At 36.0% G+C, this 25,258-nt stretch overlaps 2 protein-coding genes across 23 annotated transcripts in view; one reads left to right on the top strand and one right to left on the bottom strand.

Moving 5' to 3' along the window:
- Positions 1 to 19,125, top strand: part of CD302 (CD302 molecule) — a 29,772-nt gene extending 10,647 nt beyond the window's left edge. Inside the window, exons 2-6 of one of the 2 annotated variants that reach the window (XM_004032687.5) lie at positions 4,333 to 4,443; positions 6,801 to 6,917; positions 7,594 to 7,767; positions 9,798 to 9,824; positions 15,690 to 19,125. In XM_004032687.5, coding sequence (XP_004032735.1) covers positions 4,333 to 4,443; positions 6,801 to 6,917; positions 7,594 to 7,767; positions 9,798 to 9,824; positions 15,690 to 15,892 — 632 coding nt within the window. In that variant the 3' untranslated portion in view covers positions 15,893 to 19,125. The remainder of the gene's footprint in view (positions 1 to 4,332; positions 4,444 to 6,800; positions 6,918 to 7,593; positions 7,768 to 9,797; positions 9,825 to 15,689) is intronic. The other variant, XM_055379073.2, reaches the window with a different exon arrangement.
- Positions 19,126 to 19,174: 49 nt separating this feature from the next.
- MARCHF7 (membrane associated ring-CH-type finger 7) overlaps positions 19,175 to 25,258 on the bottom strand; it is a 55,985-nt gene continuing 49,901 nt past the window's right edge. For 12 of the 21 annotated variants that reach the window (XM_063694882.1, XM_019022248.4, XM_063694881.1 and 9 more), the window contains 3 exons: positions 24,707 to 24,820; positions 23,068 to 23,116; positions 19,175 to 20,470 (listed from right to left, as the gene is read on the bottom strand). In XM_063694882.1, the coding sequence (XP_063550952.1) occupies positions 20,412 to 20,470; positions 23,068 to 23,116; positions 24,707 to 24,820 (222 nt within the window). In that variant the 3' untranslated portion in view covers positions 19,175 to 20,411. Of the gene's footprint in view, positions 23,117 to 23,283; positions 24,821 to 25,258 lie in introns of those variants that run through there. The other 9 variants (XM_055379065.2, XM_063694888.1, XM_055379066.2 and 6 more) reach the window with 3 other exon arrangements.

The following is a 25,258-nucleotide window of genomic DNA, read 5'->3' as shown; positions in this document are numbered from 1 at the left end:
AAAGAAACACCAAAGAGATTTCTTTAGGCAAATGGAAAATTATCCCAGTCAGTAATACAGAAATGCAAGAAGGAATGAAGAGCAACAGAGAGGGTAAATATGTATTTAAATCTAAAAGAACACCGGCCAGGCAAAACAGTAATAAAACAATAAGATAAAGGAAAGGAAGTCAATGAAATTAAAATATTGTATGTTTCTAGGACTGCCTAGGAAGTGGTAAAAGTACTGATTTATTTGAGGTATTAATAAATCAAGGTCACATATTATAATTTTCAGGGTAGCTACTACAGAAAAAAAATTAAAGAATATATAATTAACAAGCTAAAAGAAAAAGGATCAAATATAAAATGTTTAATACAAAAAAGACAATAAATGAGAAAAAAGGAACATAAAATAAGTAGGACAAATGAAAAACAAATATTAAGATGGTAGATATAAACTTCAATTCATCGTAACTACATTAAGTATTACTGGAAATACTTCAGTTAAAAGACAAAGGTGATCAAGCTGGATTTAAAAAAAAACTACTTGCTGCTTGCAAGAATTATAACTACTTAGAAAAAGTGTTTGGCAGTATCTGTGAAAGCTGGGCACATGCATACTCGATGGCCCCAGCAATCTACTTCTACAAAGGTACTCACAAGAAGTATGCATAGAATGTTTAAAGCAGCATTACAATGGCCACAAACTAGAAACTACCCAAATATTCATCAACAGAAGAATGAGTAAGTTCTTAGATAAGTCTTAAATAAAATGATTTTTAAAGTAACATTTATCAAAAGAAGCCAGACACAAAAGAGTACACAATGTATGATTCCATAACTATAAAGTTCAAAAACAGGCAAAACTAATCGATGGTGTTAGAAGTTAGGTTAGAGATGACTTTTGGAAGGGATGGTGAGCAAAAGGGGTTAATGTTCTGTTCCTCATTCCTCTGATAATTATATGGGTATGTTTACTTTATAAAAAATACACCAAAAAATAAAAGAAACAAGAAAAAAATTCGCCAACCTGTATATTTATGACTTGTGCATTGCATGTATGTTTTATTTGAATAAAAAGTTTAGTTTTTAAAAAGTGTATCAGGAAAGGTATTAGAATTGGCAGCAAGGTCAATTCAGTTATATTTTAGTATGTAAGAAACTTGGCCGGGCGCAGTGGCTCATGCCTGTAATCCCAGCACTTTGGGAGGCCAAGGTGGCCCAATCACCAGAGGTCAGGAGTTCAGGACCAGCCTAACCAACATGGTGAAACCCTGTCTCTACTAAAAATACAAAAAGTAGCTGGGTGTGGTGGCGGGAGCCTGTAATCCCAGCTATTGGGGAGGCTGAGGCAGGAGAATCACTTGAACCCAGGAGGCAGAGGTTGCATTGAGCTGAGATTGTGCCACTGCCCTCCAGCCTGGGCGACAGAGTGAGACTCTGTCTCAAAAAAAAAAAAAAAAGAAAAGAAAAAGACAAACTTAACATACTTCAGGAAGGAAAGGTTGAACCCACAGGGAAAGGGAGTGTTTGAAGATGCTGAAGAGATGATAAATTAAGCTACTTAAGGACAAATAAGAGGATTCATTCATTCAGCTGAATATTTTAAGTCCCTATTATAATCCAAGAGCTATCTGAGGTGTTAGGAATCCAAAAATTAATAAGGCTTAGTCCCTATTTTTAGAGTGGTCACTGTCCAGGAGCAAAAGATGCCGATGATGATGTCTGTAAAAACTACATATTTTTAATACTTTCCTTGTACGAGACACTGTGCTGTGCAGGTTTGCAGTATCTTACCTGATATTTACAACAATCCAATGAGGTAGATGTTATCTCCTTTTTCCTGATGAAACACAGGAAATAATATAAGTTTTCCAAGGTCTTAACCACCAAGATAAAAACATAAGTCTGTCTGACGTTAAAGCCGTGTTCCTGCTGGTACTTTACACTGCCATTGGATGGTGTGTGGTGAAATTACATGCAACAGTCACAATCAATTCTAGTGGGGATGTGTTGGAGAAGGTGGTATAGATGGCCTGAGCCTCAAAGGATGAGCAGACAGAGAATAATGTTTGATGGCCTGGAAGTGGATTTGAAGGAAGAAGAGTCTTTTCTCTGAATAAAGGCCAGATTTTCAAAGAAGCTGGCAGAAATGTACAATGAACCTGAGATGACTGAGTGCTGTTTCTCAGGGAAAGGATCTACCTGCTCCATATACAGACTTTCAACCAAGTGTCTTGTTTTCAGACCTTCCTCCTACAAAGCTGTCTGGCATCTCCAATTCCTGACTCTGTTCTGGACTTCTTTGCTTTGTAAATGTTGGTATCATGTAATTTTATAGCCAGATTGTTTTAATGTTTCATTCATAATGAACATTTTCCCAAAGCAAAGTGCTTGTTGCAAAACAACCGTATCTTTAAGCCAGCATTGTGGGAGAGTTCTAGATTCCTGCCAGAGTTAAACCCAAGGTAGTCATATGTGTAATTCAAGTGCTTATAAAACAGCTGGAAGGAAAAAAAAACTTGGATATAAAATAAATTATAGGTGGTGCACAGTGGCTCTCACCTGTAATCCCAGCACTTTGGAAGCCCAAGGTGGGAGAATTGCTGAGCCCAGGAGTTCCAGAGCAGCCTGGGCAACATAGCAAGACCTTGTCTCTACAAAAAAATTAAAAAATTAGCCGGGTGTAGTGTCGTGTACCTGTAATCCCAGCTACTCAGGAGGCGGAGGCACAAGAATCACTTGAGCCTGGGAGGCGGAGGTTGCAGTGAGCCAAGATCATGCCACTGCACTCTAGCCTGGGTGACAGAGTAAGACTCTGTCTCAAAAAAAAAAAAAAAAAAAAAAGTCTGTACGGATACAGGGAGCACACTGCTTCCTTTTAAAGGCAAGACCGCTATGTTGAACATTCCACTTCTGCTAAACCCTAATTATCCAGAAGTTATAAGACTGCGAAGCAATCTAGCTTGGTGGCCGTGTGCTCTGTGCTATATAAGAAGCTGAGGTCAGTACTGGGGACAACCAATGCTCTCTGCCATATTCTGAGCTTAGTAAACTTGAGAGTGTTGAATTAATTTAGATTAATGTAGCTGATTGGTAAATTCTGATCTTTGTGGTAGGGCTTGCTTCTACTTGTTTATATTAAAAAGGTAATGCAGAACTTAGGCCTGGCGTGGTGGCTCACACCTGTTATTCCAGCAGTTTAAGAGACCAAGGAGGGTGGATCGCTTGTGCTTAGGAGTTTGAGACCAGCCTGGGCAACGTGGCGAAACCTTGTCTCTACAAAAAATACAAAAATTAGCCGGGCATGGTAGCACATACCTGTAGTCCCAGCTACACGGAACGCTGAGGTGGGAGGATCCCTTGAGCCCAGGAGGCAGAGGCTGCAGTGAGCTGAGATCGCGCCACTGCACTCCAGCCAGGACGACAGTACAAGATCCTGTCTCAAAAAAAAAAAAAAAAAAAAAAAAGCAGAACTTAAAACATAAAATTGCTATATATTTATATAGATGAAATCACTAAGATTTTTACCTATATACAAACCTAACAGAATATGGAAGCTTACTGCTTTGTACTTCTTTATTCACTGGAATTAAGTAAAATTCTCTTTCCATTTTGGCCAGTGAAATCAACTCTTGCAGGGTTACTTTTGCTTTTAATACTAACCAATTAAATTCTAGAGCCTAGGCTTAAAAATGCAAATCTTTATAATAAACAAAAAGAGACTAAGATAGAGGTGAAGGAGATGTCCCTTTAGAGCAGTAGAGGAAGAGTTATGGTTCTATTTTATTGAACTACCTCAAAGAATCTACTTTGATGAGGTGTTAAATTAAGAACATTCATAAGAACATCAATCTTGTTTTTCTGTGCAATATGAAAACTTGTGTGAATATTTATAAGCTAGCAACTTGTTTTTCTCTTCTCTGTTCTTGGAGGTATAATTTGAACAACAGGGCCTTGTAAAAGTCTTAAGACTTTTGAAATTGTTAAATACTGCAAAGATAACCTTCAAAGAGAAGTGTGTAATCCTGATTGGCTGTCTTCTAGATAGTTTGTTGCCTTGGTGATAACACTAATTTACATGTCTGAATTCCTAAACAACCTAAAAACTTGTATCTTTGCTCTGTAAAGTCAGAAGAGAATCATTGGCACATTTCTCTTTTCCCGTATGAATAATGGAGAGAAACAAATTCCTGTTACACTGGTTGATTTCTTATTTTAATAAAGATTTAACAAAGGAAATTGCCTTTGTGTGTGTGTGAAAATTTAGTATCTAATATCCTTATCTTTGGGAATTCATGTAATTCTTTTTCTCAAGTTATTTAACAGTGTTCTTCTTTTTTCTACATAGACTGTCCTTCATCTACTTGGATTCAGTTCCAAGACAGTTGTTACATTTTTCTCCAAGAAGCCATCAAAGTAGAAAGCATAGAGGATGTGAGAAATCAGTGTACTGACCATGGTAAAAGGCTTATTCTTTTCTGTTTGTTTTTTCACAAATTAGTGAACAGCGTTCATTAATTTCTTTAAAAATTGATTTTGTCACATCTGACTTTTAACTGGGTCCTGAGATTTAATGTACAACTTTTATTTGACAACACACAAGCTACAGGCAGTGGAATTGGATATATATTTAATCCTGGAGTTGGAAGACAGTTGTTGGACAATATTGTCCAAAGCAGGGTCTATTTAACATGCATATCCTGTGCCAGGCACTGTGCTTAAGCACCTCATATACTTTACCTGGCTTTATCATAACAAACCTATCAAGTAGTGTATTATCATTTTATTGAGAGATGAAATTAACTTCAGTTATTTGTTCAAGCTTACACAGGAAATAATTGACAAAGCCAGGATTTTAACCCAGGTCTGTTGGATTTTAGGCTTAGAGTTCTTAATCACTTAGTTATTCTGCCTGGAAAGTGCTGAAGTCAGATTACATAGGACCATGAAGTAAGACTGTGGTAAAGAAGAGTACATTAAGGAAAAATTATAAAAAGGCTGTTTGCTAGACCATACACTCAGTGTTCTCTAGGAAATAGATTTATAACTTCACATTGTAAAATATTTGAAGTAAAAGTGTCTTTTTTTTTTTTTTTTGAGACAGGGTCTTGCTGTGTCCCCCAGGCTTGAGTGCAGTGGCATGATCATAGCTCACTACAGCCTTGAACTCCTGGGTTCAAGTGATCCTCCCATGTCAGCCCCCTGACTAGACAGGACTACAGGCGTGCGCTAGCTATTTTATCTGTTTGTTTGTAGAGACAGGGTTTCACTATGTTGCCCAGGCTGGTCTGAAACTCTTGACCTCAAGTGATCCTCTCACCTTGGCCTTCCAAGGTGCTGGGATTACAGGTGTGAGCCACTGCATCCAGCCAAAAAAATGTCTTTTTTTTTTGAGATGGAGTCTCGCTCTGTCGCCTAGGCTGGAGTGCAGTGGCGTGATCTCGGCTCACCGCAAGCTGCGCCTCCCGGGTTCACGCCATTCTTCTGCCTCAGCCTCCTGAGTAGCTGGGATTACCAGCGCCCACCAGTAGGCCCGGCTAATTTTTTGTGTTTTTAGTAGAGACGGGGTTTCACTGTGAGCCAGGATGGTCTCGATCTCCTGACCTTGTGATAAGGATCAAGTGATTCTCCTGCCTCAGCCTCCCGAGTAGCTGAGATTACAGGGGTGCATCACCACACCTGGCTAATTTTTTGTATTTTTAGTAGAAACAAGGTTTCACCATGTTAACCAGGCTGGTGCCGAACTCCTGAGGTCAGGCAATCCACCCGCCTCAGCCTCCCAAAGTGCTGGGATTACAGGCGTGAGCCACCATGCCCAGCCTAAAGGTGCTTTTTATTACTGTTATATTCTTCAACAATAACATTTGGAAGAATGTATCAAATTGTACTAGGGATACCTTAATCAAAATCATATACATTTATTATAGAAGGAATAAATGTAAACACCAAAGTTATTAATCTTATTAAAGTGCCACATAGTACTTAATACATATATGTTGTTTCCCTTTGAAAAAGTCTTACATGAACATTGGCTCTGTGAAAACAAGACGAAATTTCCAACATGCCAATATGGTTTTATTTCAAGGCAGTTGAAATAAAATAATAGCAATTTTGCTGGTCTTAGAATATTTTTAAAACAAGTTTTCCCCTGCAACTATTTTCTTTCCTTTCTTTCCTTACTTCCTTTTTCTTCTTTCTCTTTTCTTTCTTTCTCTCTCTTTTCATTTGTTCTTTCTTTCTTTCCTTTTTTTTTTCTAATGGAGTCTCAGTCTGTTGCCCAGGCTGGAGTGCAGTGGTGTGATCTCAGCTCATTGCAACCTCTACCTCCTGGGTTCAAGCCAATTCTCCTGCCTCAGCCTCCTGAGTAGCTGGGATTACAGGTGGGTGCCACCAGACCCAACTAATTTTATTTTATTTTATTTTTTTTTGGTAGGGACAGGATTTCGTCATGTTGGCCAGGCTGGTCTCAAACTCCTGACCTCAGGTGATCCACCCGCCTCAGCCTCCCAAAGTGCTGGGATTACAGGCATGAGCCACCACGCCCAGCCCCTACAACTATTTTCCATCCCTTAAAAAAAATTATGTAAAGTATACTGAGACATAAACATAATTTCAATGACATAAATCATATTAGAGGCTGAGAGCCAAGACATGTCCCTGTAACCTTATTAGCTTGTATGAACTGTAAGATCAAAGTTTATTGTCCAGCTCTAATATATATAGAAAGTTAAGCAACTATTTATTATTTTTATATACCTAGTGATTTTCACTGATTCTGGAATATGCTGACTTTTTTTCTCTTTAAAATAATTTCAGGAGCGGACATGATAAGCATACATAATGAAGAAGAAAATGCTTTTATACTGGATACTTTGAAAAAGCAATGGAAAGGCCCAGATGATATCCTACTAGGCATGTTTTATGACACAGATGGTAAGTGATATTCACCTCGTGGGACATGACTTTGTTGTTCTTTTTTTAATGTAGCAAAACTGATGGCTCTTCAATTCTCTGGTTCAAGTTGATTCCTATGGCCTCCAGGTGTTAAATTTTCAGTGTGCACCTATGATCATACCACAGCTTGTATCTGCATAGCTCAGTGAGTTACACAGATGAAAGCCACAGTTGATTCTTGTCTGGATTAAAATGTGGCTCAGGATTTTTGTAATATAGCATGATCATAAAGGTTAGTATTAGTGTCTGCAACTAATAGGCTAAGGATAGAATAAATTATCACGGTTCTATTATATAAACATATTTATCATTACTGTAGACAAATATAAAGTACATATGTAAACATTTTCAAATGAAATGAAATTACTAAGGTTACTACTAATATTTAACTATTTTTCTTGACTTTTTTCCCATGAGAATATTATACATGTATATATTTTTGTGAAAATTGGATCATCTTCAGAAACCTCTTAAATCGATAGCTTTTGATGATTTGGCTGTACACAAGATATATTCCTCCTTCTAATTTTAATCCTACGATCAGAAGTTTAGACCAGACATACCTTAGTAACTTTCCACCTTTAATCCTACACCCTTTTTGGCTTGAACACCTTTTAAAACTGTCATAATGTTGAAAATATTCCTTAATTGACAGATGCAAGTTTCAAGTGGTTTGATAATTCAAATATGACATTTGATAAGTGGACAGACCAAGATGATGATGAGGATTTAGTTGACACCTGTGCTTTTCTGCACATCAAGACAGGTGAATGGAAAAAAGGAAATTGTGAAGTTTCTTCTGTGGAAGGAACACTATGCAAAACAGCTAGTAAGTATGACCGAAGGTGTTTTTCCATTCTAGCAGGGGCAGAGAAAGTAGGACTGGTTTTAAAATAATTTTGAGATAAGTGTGCCTCAAGAAATAGAATAAGGCTAGGCACAGTGGCTCACGCCTGCAATCCCAGCACTATGGTAAACTGAGGCGCTGGATTGCTTGAGCGCAGGAGTTGAAGACCAGCTTGAGCAACATGGCGAAAACTCATCTCTACAAAAGATACAAAAATCAGCTGGGCATGGTGGCATGCACCTGCGGTCCGAAATACATGGGAGCCTGAGGTGGGAGGATCAATTGAGCCTGGGAGGTTGAGGCTGCAGTAAGCCTGGGCAACAGAGCAACACTCTGTCTCAAAAAGAAAAAAAAAAAATAGAGGGAATAAGACTTCAGAGTATATTAATAGGATGGTTTGCTCTTAAGTCTCTTGGAACTCAAATTGTAATTCTCTTACATTTAGGAGGTAAGGCCAGATCACATGAAATAGGCATACTTTTATTCTGTCTGCTTAGTGTTTGCAAGAGGTCAAAAATTTCTTGTTCAGAGGAATTATTATAATCTCTTTGCATGTGATTTGAGTGAGCAGAAGTGGTGAAGAGTAATCATGTATAATTCCAGAATTCTTGTGTTACAAGGAATTAGATTCTCCATAAGAACATCCTTTGTTTAGGCAAACAAAAACTACATCATAGTTTATAATTTATTTGGAATTAAAATGTTTTCTTCTGACCCACCAGAAGGTTTTTTTTTTTTTTTTTTTTTGCGATGGAGTCTCTCTCTGTCGCCCAGGCTGGAGTGCGGTGGCACGATCTTGGCTCACTGCAACCTCTGTCTCCTGGCTTCAGGCGATTCTCCTGCCTCAGCCTCCTGAGTAGCTGGGACTACAGGCACCCGCCACCATGCCCGGCTAATTTTTGTATTTTTTAGTAGAGATGGGGTTTCACCATATTGGCCAGGCTGGTCTCGAACTCCTGACCTTGTGATCTGCCCACCTCGGCCTCCCAAAGTGTTAGGATTACAGGCGTGAGCCACTGTGCCCAGCCCAGAAGGTTTTTTAATGAACAGAATTATCCTGGCCCACAACAGTATTTTGATGTTATTTGTTAAAACACTACACAGTTTGTTATTCTAAGTTTTAGAAAGTAAATGTTTTCTCATTAAAGAAAATTAAATTTTCAAAATGTGGGCTGGGTACAGTGGCTCATGCTTGTAATCCCAGCACTTTTTGAGGCTGAGGCAGCCTGGGTCAACATAGCAAGACCACCATCTCTACAAAAAAAGTTTTTAGTTTTTTTAATGTTTCAAAATATGAATTTAGGGTGCTTAAAACATGATATAAACAACCATTTCCCCATTTTGCATCCTCAGTATTTTCCCCTTCTACTTCAACTGTAAACCAAAACTCCACATCCTGCTTTGATTATTTCCTTTCTTTACATATGGAAGTATGTACATTTCTTTACTTGCTACAGCAGGATCCTTGACTACTATTAGTTTTACAGTGATTATCAAAATGTTCATCATAGTTTTATGGTAGCAGTATTCAACTTCAAATATTTGTTTTTTAAAAAATTGGTTCTTCTCAGGTTCTGCACCTCAGGGTGCCATTACATAAAGTTTTAAATTAAACTATAACTTCAAAACATCAGAAATAGTGAGTACATCCATACTAAGGTAGTTAGGGTCATAGTTGTTTAATTTTATGACATTTGTTTTCTAGACTCTCCAACCAGAATCCTCTTTTTTCCTTTACCTCATTATTGTCTTTTCCTCAAGATCCCATATTCTTTTCCACCAACCAAGCTAATGCATGTTGTTAGCCCTCTACATCTTTCTTTAAAAACTAAGTTCAAAATAGACAACAGAGACAATTAATGAGGCAAAGAAATATGGATTTTAGGCTATGAATATATTGATATTAAGCTACTAATAAAAGGGTTTATTTTTAATGATTGTGAACATGTTTAAAGTCAATCCTATAATAAAGCATAATTAAATTCTAATTTTTATTTTCTTTTGTATTTTAGTCCCATACAAAAGGAAATATTTATCAGGTAAGTAATGATTTGGTCTTTAAATTTTTCCCACAATTAAAAATATATCAAAATTCTGGCATATTAAAATACATTACAGATCCCTTTTTAAAATTATGTAATATAAAGTAGAACAATTTTTATAAGAATGTAGAAAGGTCTCTTAGTAATAAGACTCAACATTTTAAATATATTCTACAATATGTAGTTTTGTCTGGCTTCTTTTACTCGGGAATTTTTTTTAGATTCATCTGTGTTGTGCACATTCACTGAATTTTTTCCCTAAGCGTCATAATATTTTATAAATATATATTGTCCATTCTCTTGTTTATGGATATTTGGATCACTTCTAGTTTCAAACTAATTTGAATAGAACTGCCTATGAACATTCTCCCACATCTTCTTTTGGACCTATGTTCTCATTTTCTTTGAGTATATTCTAGAAAGTGGAAAGCTGGGTCATAGGGCAAGTATATATATTTAGATTTATTAGAAACCACCAAATAATTTTTCAAAATGCTTAAATCATGTTCCTACTGGCAGTGTGTCCAAGTTCCATTTGCTCCATGTTCATCCCATGATGGTATTGTCAATTTATTTTTAGCCATTCAGATCAGGTGTGTAGTGATCTTCTTGTGGCTTTAATTTTCATTTACCCGATAATGATGTTGAGCACCTTTCAGATGATTATTCATTTGTATATCTTTTGTGAAAAGGCTTTTACCCATTTGCGGAGTGCAGTGGTGTGAGCTTGACTCACTGCAGTCTCGACCTCCTGGGCTCAAGCGATTCTTCCACCTCAGCCTCCCAAGTAGCTGGGACTACAGGTGTGGGCCGCCATGCCCAGCTAACTTTTTTTGTACAGATGGAGTTTCACCATGTTACCCAGGCTAGTCTCAAACTCCTGGGTTCAAAGGATCCACCCGCCTCAGCCTCCCAAAGTGCTGAGATTACAGGCGTTGGGCCGCCATGCCCAGCCACCCATATTTTTTTTGAGTTGCCTATATTTTTGGTAGGAATTTTTAAAACAAATTTTGTTTCTTTAAATTTGGATATGGGCCGGGCTAAATAGTACAAAACTTAGCCGGGCGCGGTGGCGGGCGCCTGTAATCCCAGCTACTTGGGAGGTTGAGGCAGGGAGAATTGCATGAATTTGGGAGGCGGAGGTTGCAGTGAGCCTAGATCACGCCACTGCCCTCCAGCCTCGGCGACATTGTGACTCCATCTCAAAAAAAAAAAAAAAAAAAAAAAAAAAAAAAATTGGATGTGAGTCCTTTGCCAGTTTTCTCTTTGGGGGTTACTATGATAGAACTATGACAGAGGAGGAGAAAAGAAGTGTTGGGTTTGTGTGTATACAGGAATTACATCCTCATTAATCTATAGGAAGAAGACAGTAAATAACAAGCATTAGTGTGGATATGCAGCAATTGGAACTCTTGTGGTAGGAATGTAAAATGGTGCAGCCTCTGTGAAAAACAGTGTGGTGGTTCTTCAAAAAAAATTAAAAGAATTACCGTATGATCCAGTAATTCCGCTTCTGAGTATGTATCCCAAATAACTGAAAGCAAGGACTCTTTAATATCTGTACACCCATCTGTTTGATATTTGTGTATCTATGTTCATAGAATCATTTGCCATAGCCAAAAGGTGGAAGCAACCCAACTGTCCACTGATGAAGGGATAAACAAAATGTAATCTGCACAGAGTTGAGTATCATTTAGCCTTAAAAGAGAAGAAAATTCTGACACGTGCTACAACATGCATAAACCTGAAGGACATTAGGCTAAACAAAATAAGCCAGGCACAGGCCGGGCGCAGTGGCTCACGCCTGTAATCCCAGCACTTTGGGAGGCTGAGACCGGTGGATCACCTGAGGTCAGGAGTTTGAGACCAGCCTGGCCAACATGGCGAAATCCCGACTCTACTTAAAAAAAAAAAAAAAAAAAAAGTTGAAACCCGGAGGCAGAGGCTGCAGTGAGCCGAGATCGCTCCACTGCACTCCAGCCTGGGTGAGACAGAGCAAGCCTCCATCTAAAACAAAACAAAACAAAACAAAAAAAAACAACAAAAAAAGAAAAGCCAGTCATAAAAGGCCAAATTCTGTATAATTCTTACCTACAGTATGAGGTACCTAAAGTAGTCAACCTCACCAAGAAACTCTTTGCCAAGGGTTAGGTCAGGAAGAAATGGGAGTTTAATAGGTACAGTTTCCATTTTACAAAATGAGTTGTTCTGTGAATGGATGGTGGTGATGTAGCACAACGAAGTGAATGTACTTAATGCTACTGCTCACCTAAGATGGTATTTGTTACATGTATTTCTTTAAATTACATTTTTAAAAAACCAAGTAGCGGAAGCATGTTATTTAGACATGGAGATAAATAGCTGAAGCAACAGTAGTTAACTTTAAGGAATGGATGTTCAGGTGAGTAGTGGAGCAGGAGCACAGTATTTTCACTACGTATCTTCTAGAACTATGACTTTTAAGCTATGTAAATGTATTACTTTGGAAAAATAAAGATACACATAAGTTGGAACATTTAGAAAAAATAGGTCTGTGGCTTCAAAAACACGAATAGTTGAAAGATCTGGCAACATATGGTCTTCAGACAAGAAAAGTAATCTCTGAATTCATTACATTGTATGCATGTATATATGTGTATGTAAATCTATATTAAATATGTGTATGTAATTTAGTGAGTTAACACTATGTGTCAGGCTTTCTCCTAAAGTTAGACATTGAAGACAGAGCAATGAACAAAACAAAAGCCTCTGCTCTCAAGCATACATTCTAGTGGGAAGGGTAAAACAAAAATATGTGAGATGGTGACATATCCTATAGGGAAAACAGGCAGATAAGGATGAATTCCAGTGCAAGAAGGGAGGTGTTGTACTTTATTTTTATTTTTAGTACGGTGGCCAGGGAAGGCCTCATTTGATAAGGCCATGATTTTGCAGAATGAAGACCTAAAGTCAAAGTGAAAGCCTGTCATGTAGATAGGGATTAGGCTTAGTCTGACTTTAAGGAGTAACAGTAGAGAACATGGAGTTGAAGCAGCAAGGAAACAACCCAACAGTTAAGTGTAGCTGCCATCTTGGCAAACAGGGAGTTCCCCTTCATACCAAGGGTAAGCTGGAAGACTCCCTTGGGAAGAATACTTTCAACAGAATTAAGGTGTCCATAGTCGGATGCACCTAGTGTGGCAAGCACACAGGAAAGGTCAAGTTAGTCCAAGCTGGGTTCAGCAAAGGTTACTGGAGAGGATGCAGGAGTTAAATCTTCAAGGATAAGTAGACATCAGGCAGGAGACAGAGGACAGGTTATCTGAGGTGACAAATCAGGACCAAGGTGAAGGGTTGAATTTTTGCTGTCACTTACTAAATGGACTTGGGCAAGTCATTTAAACCCTGTGCCTCAGAATTAAATGCACAGTTGGCACTCTAACCTGAGGCTACAGCCCAACAAAATGTTTCATATAGTTTTTGAGGTGGATTATGTATAGTTTGGCCTCAGATGATCAGTGTTAGAACTAGAGCATTAAGGTAGCAGTCAGATAAATAGGAAACAGAAGAAAAATGTGTAGTCTTGATAACTTATAGAGAGGAAGTCTATAAATTTCCAGATTGGATGACTGGACAGTGGCTATTTATCTGCAGGAATTCAGGTTAGAAGAAATTTGGAAGTAGGGCTACACACACATATTTATCTATGGAGTTACATAAAAGACTTGAATGGTTGAGATCAACCATGGAAAGCTTTGAGTCCACAAAGATGACTAGGAAGCAGTCGTCTGAAACATAGGAGAGCAGTCAGGGAAGCCAAGTGAGTAGGAGATAACTTCAAGGCTGGACGGCTAACAATCTAGTTGCCTCAGGATGAACTAAAACATCCACGTGTTTAAGCATGTAGTCATAAAGAGATCATTGGTGACCTTTGCCACAGAAATTTCTGAAGAAATGTTGAGAAAATGGATTAAATGGGCTTAAGAAATGACAAAGTGAGCTTGTTTCAGTGTTTGCTGTTTCCTCAAGGAACATTGTTAGGCTAAAAAGTATTTTTCCTAAATTTTGTTTCTTTAAAAAAAGCAGGATTTCATGGTAAATAGCTATTATATGCTGTCAAGCAAGCAATGGACCTTTCCTTTAATTAATGAGGTAGATAATACATGTCCTAATGTAAAACTATCCTAACCTCCAGATATAAACTACACATTGTTTTAATACACTGCTTATCAGTTGCCTTGACAATTGACTTTGTCACACATTTTAGTAGTATGCAGCTAGCTAAAACCCCTGGAGGCAACTTTGGCTAAAGGTCACTTGCAGAATGTGAAAAGCAGCATATATACTTACTGTGTCTCGCCCATCTTGGATACTGTCCAGTTCTTAGGATACCCGGTCTTTTAAAGCTATTATGATTGAGTCTGTAAATATTTCTCAATTACTATGATCTTTCAGACTTTTCTATATTACTATCAGGTAATTCCTATTTAAAGTAGATGCTACTGATTATGAAGCCATTATTGTACAATCATTAGTACACTGAAATAAAGTGTGTTCACACTGGTAAAGTTAAGGTTCTACACTGAAAATGGACTATGTTAATTTTAATAAAACTAACTGCGGGGCTGGGCACGGTGGCCCACACCAGTAATCCCAGCACTCTGGGAGGCCGAGGGGGGCAGATCACTTGAAGCCAGGGGTTTCGGACCAACCTGGGCAACATGGCAAAACTGTCTCTACTAAAAATACAAAAAAAAATTAGCTGGACATCATGGCGGGCGCCTGTCATCTCAGCTACCCGGGCTGACGCATGAGAATCCCTGGCACCCAGAAGGCGGAGTTTGCCGTAGCCAAAAACTATGGAAGAACCCCATTTGAACTCAGTTTACGGAATTCTTGGCTTTTTTTCATTTTAATGTCTTTAATAATACCACCACCAAATCCACCCTCACACCTTACCAAATCTTTACCACCAAATTTTATTTCAGGATTAAAAAGATAATTCACTTGGGGCCATTTCCTCACTCCTCCCAAAAAATCCTGTCAATATTTGAAAAGTATCAATGGCTCTCCCTCACTTTAACAAATAATTTGGCCAAATTTCTCTCACTAATCTTAAATTCTTCCACGTCTCATTTTAACAAGCACCAGTTGAAATAATGGGTATTATGAATATATTTAATAATAAAAAAATCTGTCAAAATAATTCTGAAAAATTTTCACATTCTTTAGCGTCGATTACTATACATAATACAAGTACCTGCCCAAAAGTATGTTCGTTCTCCTAAACCAAGTTATTTTCCTCAATTTATTAAACTGGATTCTTATAGAAAGATTACAAGGGTTTGAATAGGCAAGAACTGCAAAGTTGTGCATACTTACAGAAATTTAGGGAAACACACGAATGAATGAATGCAAAGACACACAAAACCAGGTACTTTACTGCAGGTCTTGGTGTTTTTTTCAGTTAAACAAATCTTAAATCCCCAAAGCCAGGTGAGCCATTAAACGTCAGTAATGTAACACATTATCTAAATACTAGAATTCCTAAAGGGAACAGTAGGTCTGAATTTGTAGTCTTAGATCAGAAAGTAAAGCGAAGGAAGACAAACTGGAGCATGGTATACTTGGGTGATTTCCACTTTGGGATCTTCAGTAGAGTGGCGAAGTGCACAACTTCCTAGAAAATTTGAGTACTATTCTTCAGGCTAAGAAATATAAATCTTGTTAGTAACAAATGCGAAATTTTTGGTTTTCTCATCAGTGTGGGAAATTTTCAACACAGAGAAATGTTTACAAAAAAGTACAGTTGTGCTCATCAAAATATACTTGCAACTTGTGTACCCTAATTTCCCAAATACTCTTTTGTCTTTTCCTTTTCAGATAACCACATTTTAATATCAGCATTGGTGATTGCTAGCACGGTAATTTTGACAGTTTTGGGAGCAATCATTTGGTTCCTGTACAAAAAACATTCTGATTCTCGTTTCACCACAGTTTTTTCAACCGCACCCCAATCACCTTATAATGAAGACTGTGTTTTGGTAGTTGGAGAAGAAAATGAATATCCTGTTCAATTTGACTAAGTTAAGTTTTTGGTAATCTTGCACTAAGACATCAACAAAATGCCCTGGCAGAGATAACTTGCGAAAGATTTTAATATAAAACTTGACATTGGATATTAGAGCTTTAATGGTATTCCTTATTCCAGTAACATTTTTATGTACTCATCTGCTGTGAAAAGTCTTTAGGTTCATTAAAAAAACAGGTTTTAGAAATAATCTTAGATCTAATATAGTGATTTTAAGCATCCCGTCAAAGGCAGAATCTGTCACTTGAATGAAGGAAAGCTTAAAGCCCAAGAAGCAGATAAAAATAAAAGCCCAGCCTATTTGTCTTACCTGCTGTATCTTCCCTTCTATTTAGTTGACCCACTTTAGTTTATACGTTTATCAGTAAACATGAAATGGGGAATAAGTGATTTTAAGTACATCCCATACATTTAAATATCTTTGATAATTGTTATTTTTTTGGCAGATAATTCCTCTAGAATGTGTATCTCCTTTTATGATTTAGATGAAGAAAATTTTACAACTTTTAACACCCCACACCAATTTTAGTTTCATTACTTTTACACACACCATTTTATCACAAATGACTCAAGTTTTAATGAATGTTTATAAATCATTTGAAACAAAATATGATCGCTGTGTCCAGGATGGCATAGAGAAAGCTGGCAATTAGGTTAACACTTACATATTATAGTGCCCCTTTAAGGATTTCTCTCTTGCCACCATACCTTTCGTACTTTCCCCTATACAAGATGTATCTCATTCTCCTCAAGCATTTATAAATTTTTCCTTCAATGACATGAAAACTGTGTAAGCAAAAACCGAAGAAAAACACTAAGTACAACTGTAGTGACAGTGATCAAAGTTTTCGGTGCATTTATTGTACATTTTAAGAAAAAGGTGAAAATCATTTGGGGAGTAAAAAAATGAAAAAGCTGAAGCGAGTAATTTTCCTCACCACCAATAAACCAAAAACAGGAAAGATAAAGAATGTATAAATTTCACGTAAATTAGTCACGTATCACTTATCAATGGGGATACGTTCTAAGAAATGCATAGTTAGTTAGGGAATCTTGTGTGAAAATCAGCTTGTATTTACACAAACCCAGATGGTAGAGCCTATTTTGTCCCAAACCTACACAGCATGTTACTGTGCTGAATACTGCAGACAATTGTAACACAATATTTGTGTATCTAAATATAGAAAAGGTACAGTAAAAATATGGTCTACTAAGGAAACACTGTTCTATATGTGGTCCATTACTGACTGAAGTATACTGTCTAGAAGTCTGAGGCTCAAAGAAAAGTAATCCCTCTTCTGAATCCACACCCCATCAATTATCTTACTTTCTTCTGGGGAGATGATATACTATCTCACTAGCTTGACTAATGGCAACAAAGTTCCAGCTTGTGTAGTCTCTTTTTATTGACCACATGAATCGAAAACACTCATCACAATTAATGGCACTATCATTAATGAGACATGAGTAACTAAAAAGTGACAACAGAAAACTATTAACAGTGTGGCTACATGGTACTGAAAATGTAGGCATGACACCAGCTGTTACACAAGCACAAGCATGCTCCGTAAGAGCTTTACATTTCTGAGATTTTGTATAGTGATTGAGATGTCTATTTTATTATTGATAGACTATTACTAATGTCAATATTGAACACTACCCTGGAATTCCTGCCTGGTTTTCCTACCCAAATTGTACCACTCCTTGAAGAACTACAGGCACAGTAAAAAAACATGGCGTATTATGTGAACTATAAGAGTTCTAAAGGAGTTCTTAAAGGAGTGGTAGAATTTGGGTAGGAAAGTGATTAAGTCCAACTTAAAACCAACAGTCTCAAACGTCTACAACTACAATGTCCAGTGTCCAATGAGCCACTAGCCACATGAGGCTATTTAAGTAAATTTAATTTAAAATCCAGTTTTCAAATTACATTAGCCACATTGTCAAGTGTTCAAATCACAGGTGGTTAGTGGCTACTGTACTGGGCAACATACATTATAGAACATTTTCATTATAGGAAGTTTTATTGGGCAGTGCTGCTCTTAAATCCTACCTTCCACTCAACTCCCACACAACTAACTTTCTTTTCTACATTTTGATACTTTCTACCTAATGGCAGCTCTTCCAAAATAGCTGTTTTAAACTCTGATTTAATTTTCAATATTTGGTTTCATTTTTCAACAGGCCAAGAGGCCTCTGGTAATGAAATGCTATATATATATATGACGGAGTCTCACTGTGCTGCCCAGGCTACAGTGCAGTGGCTCGATCTTGGCTCTCTCCAATCTCCGCCTTGCAGGTTTTCAAGCAATTCTCCTGCCTCAGCCTCCTTAGTAGCTGGGACCACAGACATCTGCCACCACACCCAGCTAACTTTTTGTATTTTTGGTAGAGACGGGGTTTCGCCATATTGACTGGGCTGGTCTCAAACTCCTGACCTCAAGTGATCCACCCACCTTGGTCTCCCAAAGTGCTGGGATTACATGCGTGAGCCACCACCCTTGGCCTACATTTTTTCTTTATATACCAGAACATCTATTAACAGGCACCTTATGTACTCATTAGTGAAGAGATAATTGGATTACACAGGCAGGCTTGTTTACTACATCCAGAATGTAGAAACTGCTTTCTTGGTTCTAGCTAGTAATAACAATATAATTCTTTGGCAGATATTCAGAATAACATTTTAAACTACATTTTCTTAGAAAATTGCATTCTTGTAGTGAGCAGTGTATGGTCTCTTTTGTTCAGAATTTAAAACTGATAACCAATGAAAGCCTTTTCTCTTATTCCTCTACTGTCATTTACATGATAATCTGAAGCTAATATGACAATATTTAAATACTAAGTGGTACTAGGGAACTACAAGAATACTGTAAAGCTTAAGCCATTGTTATCACTGTCATTTAGCATTTAATAACAAAACTATACAGAATTATATGCATACCAATGTTTTGTACCATCTAGTTAAATTTTTTAAATAAAGTTTTATGGGTTAAGCAGAAGACAACTGTCATACTGAATTTTATTAAAAGTATATATACTTCAAATTCAAAGCATCCCTTAGGACCCACAGAATATATTAAAACTACCACCCTTAAATTTTATATTTTTGCTTTAAGACAGACAATGCAAAGATAACTGGCAAGAGGTGAGCAAATGTTTTAGAACATTTATATTATTGCTTAAAATGAGATTTGAAATTGTAATAAAATTCTTGGTTATGAAGTCTGATGTCTTCTTTGAGCACCAGTTTAAAAGGAAACATTTCAAACAGTAAAATAAATCAGTGTGCACTTTATTTTGAGCCAATGTTTTACATAAGACCAACAAACTAAGTGTGGGCAAACTGTTCAATCACTTTTGAGAAATTACATGGTTCCTACTTAGGTTTGAAAAAGTAGTTTGTTGCCATAACATCAGACCTTAAGGTGTTTTAAAGTGTATCCTAAGGGTACTGACAGAAGAAAAATACAGTGTTAATGGAAGTATACACAACTCATGACCACACAGTATAGATCCATTCGTGGTGAATAATGTTCATCTGTTCTCCAAAGGTAGTGAAAAATATTAAGTCATCAAATAAATGCTCAGAATTACCAAGGAACAGTTAAAAAGGACCAGGATCCAAACAGGTTATTTATATATTTATCTATAAAGAAGTGACAACACTAAAAAACACATTGAAAACCAGTGTTTTAAACTCTGAATGTGGGATTTAAAAATATTCCATTAACTTGAGATTGCAATAATTTTTTTAAACCAAATAGCATTTGACTGGCAAGTCTCATATAATTTACAGCTGTAATATTCCTAAAAGGAATATCTACATACTATAGCCTATCAAATATAATCTGCATTTTGCAAATCAATACAAAAATCTATCCATCATTTATACATTTTATATTTATATACTTTTTAAAAATTAGATTTTATTGCTAGGTGAATTTGGAATTCAAATTAAATTTGGAAACTTAATAATGCTCTTCTCATAACCTTCTCCCCATTCTTTTTTTAATTTTTAAACACTGGAAGCAAATGATTATCAAAATGAGACTGCAACTTAAGGCATTTTAAAAGAAAAAATAATTAGGTGCCATATAGCATTTTATTTCAAAAGTATATTTTGTCCCACTTTTCTCACTAGCAAGAGTAAAACACAAACCTTTTTTCATAAATATGACTACAGTAATCATAACACAAAAAAGGGTTGATAGGCATTGCTTAGATATTTAAAACAAGGGTAATACTTTCCCACTCACCTAAAAGAAAAAACCTTTTTGATTACCAGTTTATAAACATCGGATTTGCTATGTTAAAAAGTCCAGCAGAATTTTAATTCAGCAACACTTGAGAATGAATATATATATACAGGCATACATGTGTATGTATATATTCATTTTATATATAGTCAATGTATTTATTAGGCATTCCCCCACAAAAGTAATTTATATTTAATTGCCATTTTTAATAAACACTTGTGTTCACAGATCATCCATCTGTCTTATATGAAGTTAGGCAATATCAAATGTCCTGTTATGGTCTCCGTCTTCTTCGGAATCATCCTCTGAAGCTGTTGAAAGAAAACAGGATGATCAAGAATGATTTTAAGGGGGATAAGAATGGGAAGTGTAAATATGAAGCCAGAACAGCAATGACTTGTAAAAACAAAAATCCCAATTTAGTATATTGTTTGATCAAAATGATAAGTTGTATGACAGGGTTAGGGTGGTCTGACTGTGGGTGATACCCAACCACAATTCTCCTCGCCCCCACATCTTTTTGTAATGTTATATCAATTTTTATAAAAATGAAAATGCTTAAAAATGTGGTTCAAGAGCATCTTCTAAAATGTTTCTGAGATCATTCTGTGTTCGTAGTAGGTAATGATATATAAACACTAGGAAAAAAATCAACTTAAGGCAAGTGCTCTCACACACCTGAGTAAAATCTGGCTTATTACCGCTGCATGTTTGGTGCATCCGATGAGAATGAAAAGAAATGTACATAGAATAAGAGGTTATGGGTGTTCTTGCAATTTACGTCAAAGCTATGTCTATACAATGCCAAGATAAAAGTTCATTTAGTAAGTCAAAAAAGCTTCATATAGACACAGCCTAAATTAAAATAATTGGATTCAGTAAAAACCTACTGTTGAGATTATTCCCCTGTCTCCACACTGTCAGAAACTTACCACTTTTGCAACATTTCTGACCTCAATTTATTCAAGAGTCACTAGTGGCTCAAGAGTTAAAAATAAAGCATCCTGGGTGTCTTTAGGAAAGACATAGTAAGTATAAAACTATGAATTCTATGAACTGCTTTGCACGTGAAAGAAAATGCAAGCTCACTAAAATAAACATCTAACCAGCATCTTTCCCCCATTATAGGGCAAAAAGGTTTAATGCCCTCTCTTTTTATATTTACATTGGACAAATTAAGAGCATCCAACAAATGGAATCAACCTAGGGCAAAGCACAGAAAAACTATGCAACACTAATAGATTTAAATCCATTTAATAAATGACAAAGCATTAACTAAGTCATGACTGATATAAACTCTACTGTTAAGTTTTATGCTCTATCACTGAGAAATACCAAACTAAAAAATTACAGCTTATTAAGGAACTTCTTGTGTTTTTCCATTTAACTCCACTCCACAGGAGAGGATAATTTAGTCAGAACCCATTTCAGAATGTACTAATACTCTGATATTTAGGGGTTAACTTGCAGCACCCTTGTCTTTCATGCTTATTTGAGTACGGACATATTTCACCTCCATCTTTTTCTTCCCACATGTTAGGAGCAGACAATACTATGTTTAAGAAACTAAATTTTAAACGAGAATGTTAGTTTTTTAAAATGGAGAAATCTGGGGAAAACATACACTGAAACAAATTACTATCATGACGTTGGACAAAGTATACATTGTAATTTAAAAAAACAAAGAAGAGACCTTTGTATTAGGCCAACCTAAGGGATCTGAAAGAAGGTATAAAGGGAAAAAATTTTATACCAAGTGAATTCACACTGACTCCTTTCTTTTCACATATCCTAATTAAAACTGTGAAAATATGTTACCTGGTTTCATCTCAAAACCTTTAAAAACTTGAAAGTAGTATAGACTTAATGACAAAAATCTGTTTTAGATTATCTAGAATTAAAAAGTTCCTATGAGGACTAAGTCCTTTTTAAACCTTACTTCAAAGGATGCTGAGCTTTCTCTAAAAGTAAAAATGTCATGCACACTATAGATAACACTCCAAATAGTCTGAAGATGAGTATAGAAGTATTCAACTGAAGAATACATATTTTAAAAAGACACTTTGGATAGTGTTTTGGAATGGGCAACAAAGGGTGAAAAAGTAAAATATGTAGGGGTTGGGTGGGGTAATCTTCAATTTCTAGAAACTATTCCAGAGCCACCAATACCTGTGCCCACATGGTATGAAGCACACTGGAAGTTACAGGACATTAAGAAGAGGGTAGGCTGTACAGATGCCTGTAGAGATTTGAGAATTAAGTGCCTTCACTTATAATCCCAGCCAGAAATCCTGATGCTGGAATGTGATCTTAAGAGATTTGAGCTGTTGGCAGAGCTGGCTACCTATTAAAGGTCCATGAGGACCTACAAAAAGCCAAAAAAAACCCACCACCACCACCAACAACAAAAAACCCACAAAACAAAGCCCTTCATGGCTTCTGATATGGATTCAGAATTAGGACTCCTTGTCCCATATTTTCCTGGAATCATATGTAAGCCCAGGAATAATCTCTTATGATCTAACAAACCTGAGTAACAGGTAAAATTTCTTACCAGAAACGAAACAAAACAAAATCCTAACATTAAGAAATGTGGTTTGATTAGTAGTTAAGATTTACGCCTTTTTTATTATAAATCCTGAAATCAAGGTGATCAACAATAAATTTCTCTTTGAAAAAAAAGTAAAATGCAGTTAAAATTACATGCTTCCATACCTTAAAATATGCTTAAAAAAAAACAAACTAATGTCAGTTTCCCAACCCATATTTCCCAAATCAATCATTTTGGTATTATTAAGCCTATAAATGAGCTCTAATTTGGCAGAACAGAGTATATACTTAGGTTTTGCTTTGGGTTTAATTTGCAAAAGTAAATCCAACAAGTCTGGGGAGGGGAAATTCCACCTACTTTCGAGATCTTCCATATGTGCCTGAAGAGTTCTTGCAAGGTTAATAAACTAGAAACAATGCAGAAAGAAATACAGTAGTTTACATGTTGCAAATGGATCTAAAGAGAGAATCAGTATAGGAGATTCATTTCTACTTAAAAAGTCAAACATCAGTTTAAGCCTTTAATTTAGGGGTTTTTCTCCCCCCAACATAAAAAATCACAAGCTTAATGCCATTAATTTTTAAATGTTTTATATAATCTTTATAATCATGTAGAAACCAGTTTTTTTAAAATTGGGAGCAGATACAATAATTTTATCCAATGATATTGTCTTCTTATAAACACTTCAAAAAATTATGAAATGGAGGAAAAAAACCAAAAAACAAAAAACCACCCTTGTATTTGGACCCAAATAAATTCAGTTTCAGTGGGCACACACATACACAAAACTCCCAAGAACCAATATTTTCCTACCTAAATTTGATAAAAGTATACAGTTCTATACATTAAAAAAAATCCTAATGACTTCCACTTTGGAGTATCATCCAAAATTCTGTAATTTTCCACTGTAAAACTTGTTAATATGAACTTTTAAAAACACATGAATTCAAAAGTTCTTACATGTTTTATATGGTTTATTCATCCTGAAGACTTAAGGTACCTTTTTAGAAATCATTTTACGGTATTAAGGTTTTAGGGGCTCACAATTTGTAAAGTACTTAGAAGTAAAGAGATCTTTGCTCAAATTCTGAATGCTCTTGATAGATAATATGAATGCTCTTCAATGATAATTATCTGTTAACCAGCTCACTGGAATAATGTCCACATGATAAAGAAAATTTTTTTACTAATTTAGAAGTATTACATACATTGAATTGCAGTTATTTGATAATTTTCAAAATAAAAACATTACATGAACTCTACTACATTTTTATCACCGAAGTTAACATATAAGAAAGTTTGAAGGATATGCTTATGAACACATTTCAAGACATGAAGTGTTCAGAATGCTACAATAATGGCAGATATATAGAGACCCTAGCCCTTGCTACACAAAATGGCCCAGACAGCAAAGCATAAAGTTTCCTCTGGTACACTGACACAAAGAGCATCATTTACTTATAAATACCTAACATACAGCTGGCCAAAATGTTGTATTATGGCTAATAGCACACACAGTAAACAACCAACTATTCCATATCTAAAATACTTTGTAATATGGACACTTAAAGATTAGTACACTGGTAATCTTTTGTAGAACAGTAACAAATAAATTGAAGTTAATTTCCCATACTCTTTGGCTTTTGGAGTTCAATTTCAGGTTTCTAAGTGATAATACTGAGGTTTTGTTTTAATAATAAAAAGCCCATTTTCCCTCGATGTTTCCAATTCTGTTTTTCAATGAAATACATTCCAATTACCTTTGAGAGCTAGAAAATTACTTCTTTCTCTAAAATAACTTTATGAGAAAATCAGGCTGCTTGTTATAGAAGACAGCAATTTCCATTAAATCTACGGTATCTTTATTTTTAAGAAACATTTAAAAAATAAAAGCTTCCCAAAGGAAATAAGATGTCAACATATGAAACAATCTGCTTTCCAAGGCATACACTTGCTGCATCATACCCTCCCTCTCCCCAACTTCATTATTACTTACTCGGACACGTGTGCTTGGTTCATTTGTATTTCCCATCATATCAGAAAAGCTTTGTTCGCACAAGTGCAATAACACCACTAGGTAGAGACCAGAGCTGATAAACTCATACTCAGCCTTCAACAGGGAAGCAAACAGGAGAAAAGAAAAATACAGAGAATGAAAAATTAGTAGAATTGAGATTGATACTCACAGTACACTGATAAACTAGAGGAAATGTATTCATATCCAGTTCCTAATAAGGGATACAATGCCATTTACTGAGAAAGACTATCCTTTATAATTTCATAAAATTTTACTTTTTATTCTCATACAGTCTTCTTTAGTGTAATGACTTTATATAAAAATGGAACTTTTAAATAATTTGATGGTGGAATGAATGCTTTGGTTTTCTATAAAGCTCATAGATTTCATTATACAAATGGCTATAGCTATATATATTTAGCTAAAAATTACATTTCATCTATAGCTATGCCAATATACTGCGGTAACTAAAATCTATTCTGATAGCTCAAGTGTTTTTCTGTGTAATATGATGAACATAAAGGCATAAAT

Source organism: Gorilla gorilla, chromosome 11, assembly GCF_029281585.2.
Source record: "Gorilla gorilla gorilla isolate KB3781 chromosome 11, NHGRI_mGorGor1-v2.1_pri, whole genome shotgun sequence".
NCBI lineage: Eukaryota > Metazoa > Chordata > Mammalia > Primates > Hominidae > Gorilla > Gorilla gorilla.
This window is presented reverse-complemented; position numbering and strand designations above follow the sequence as displayed.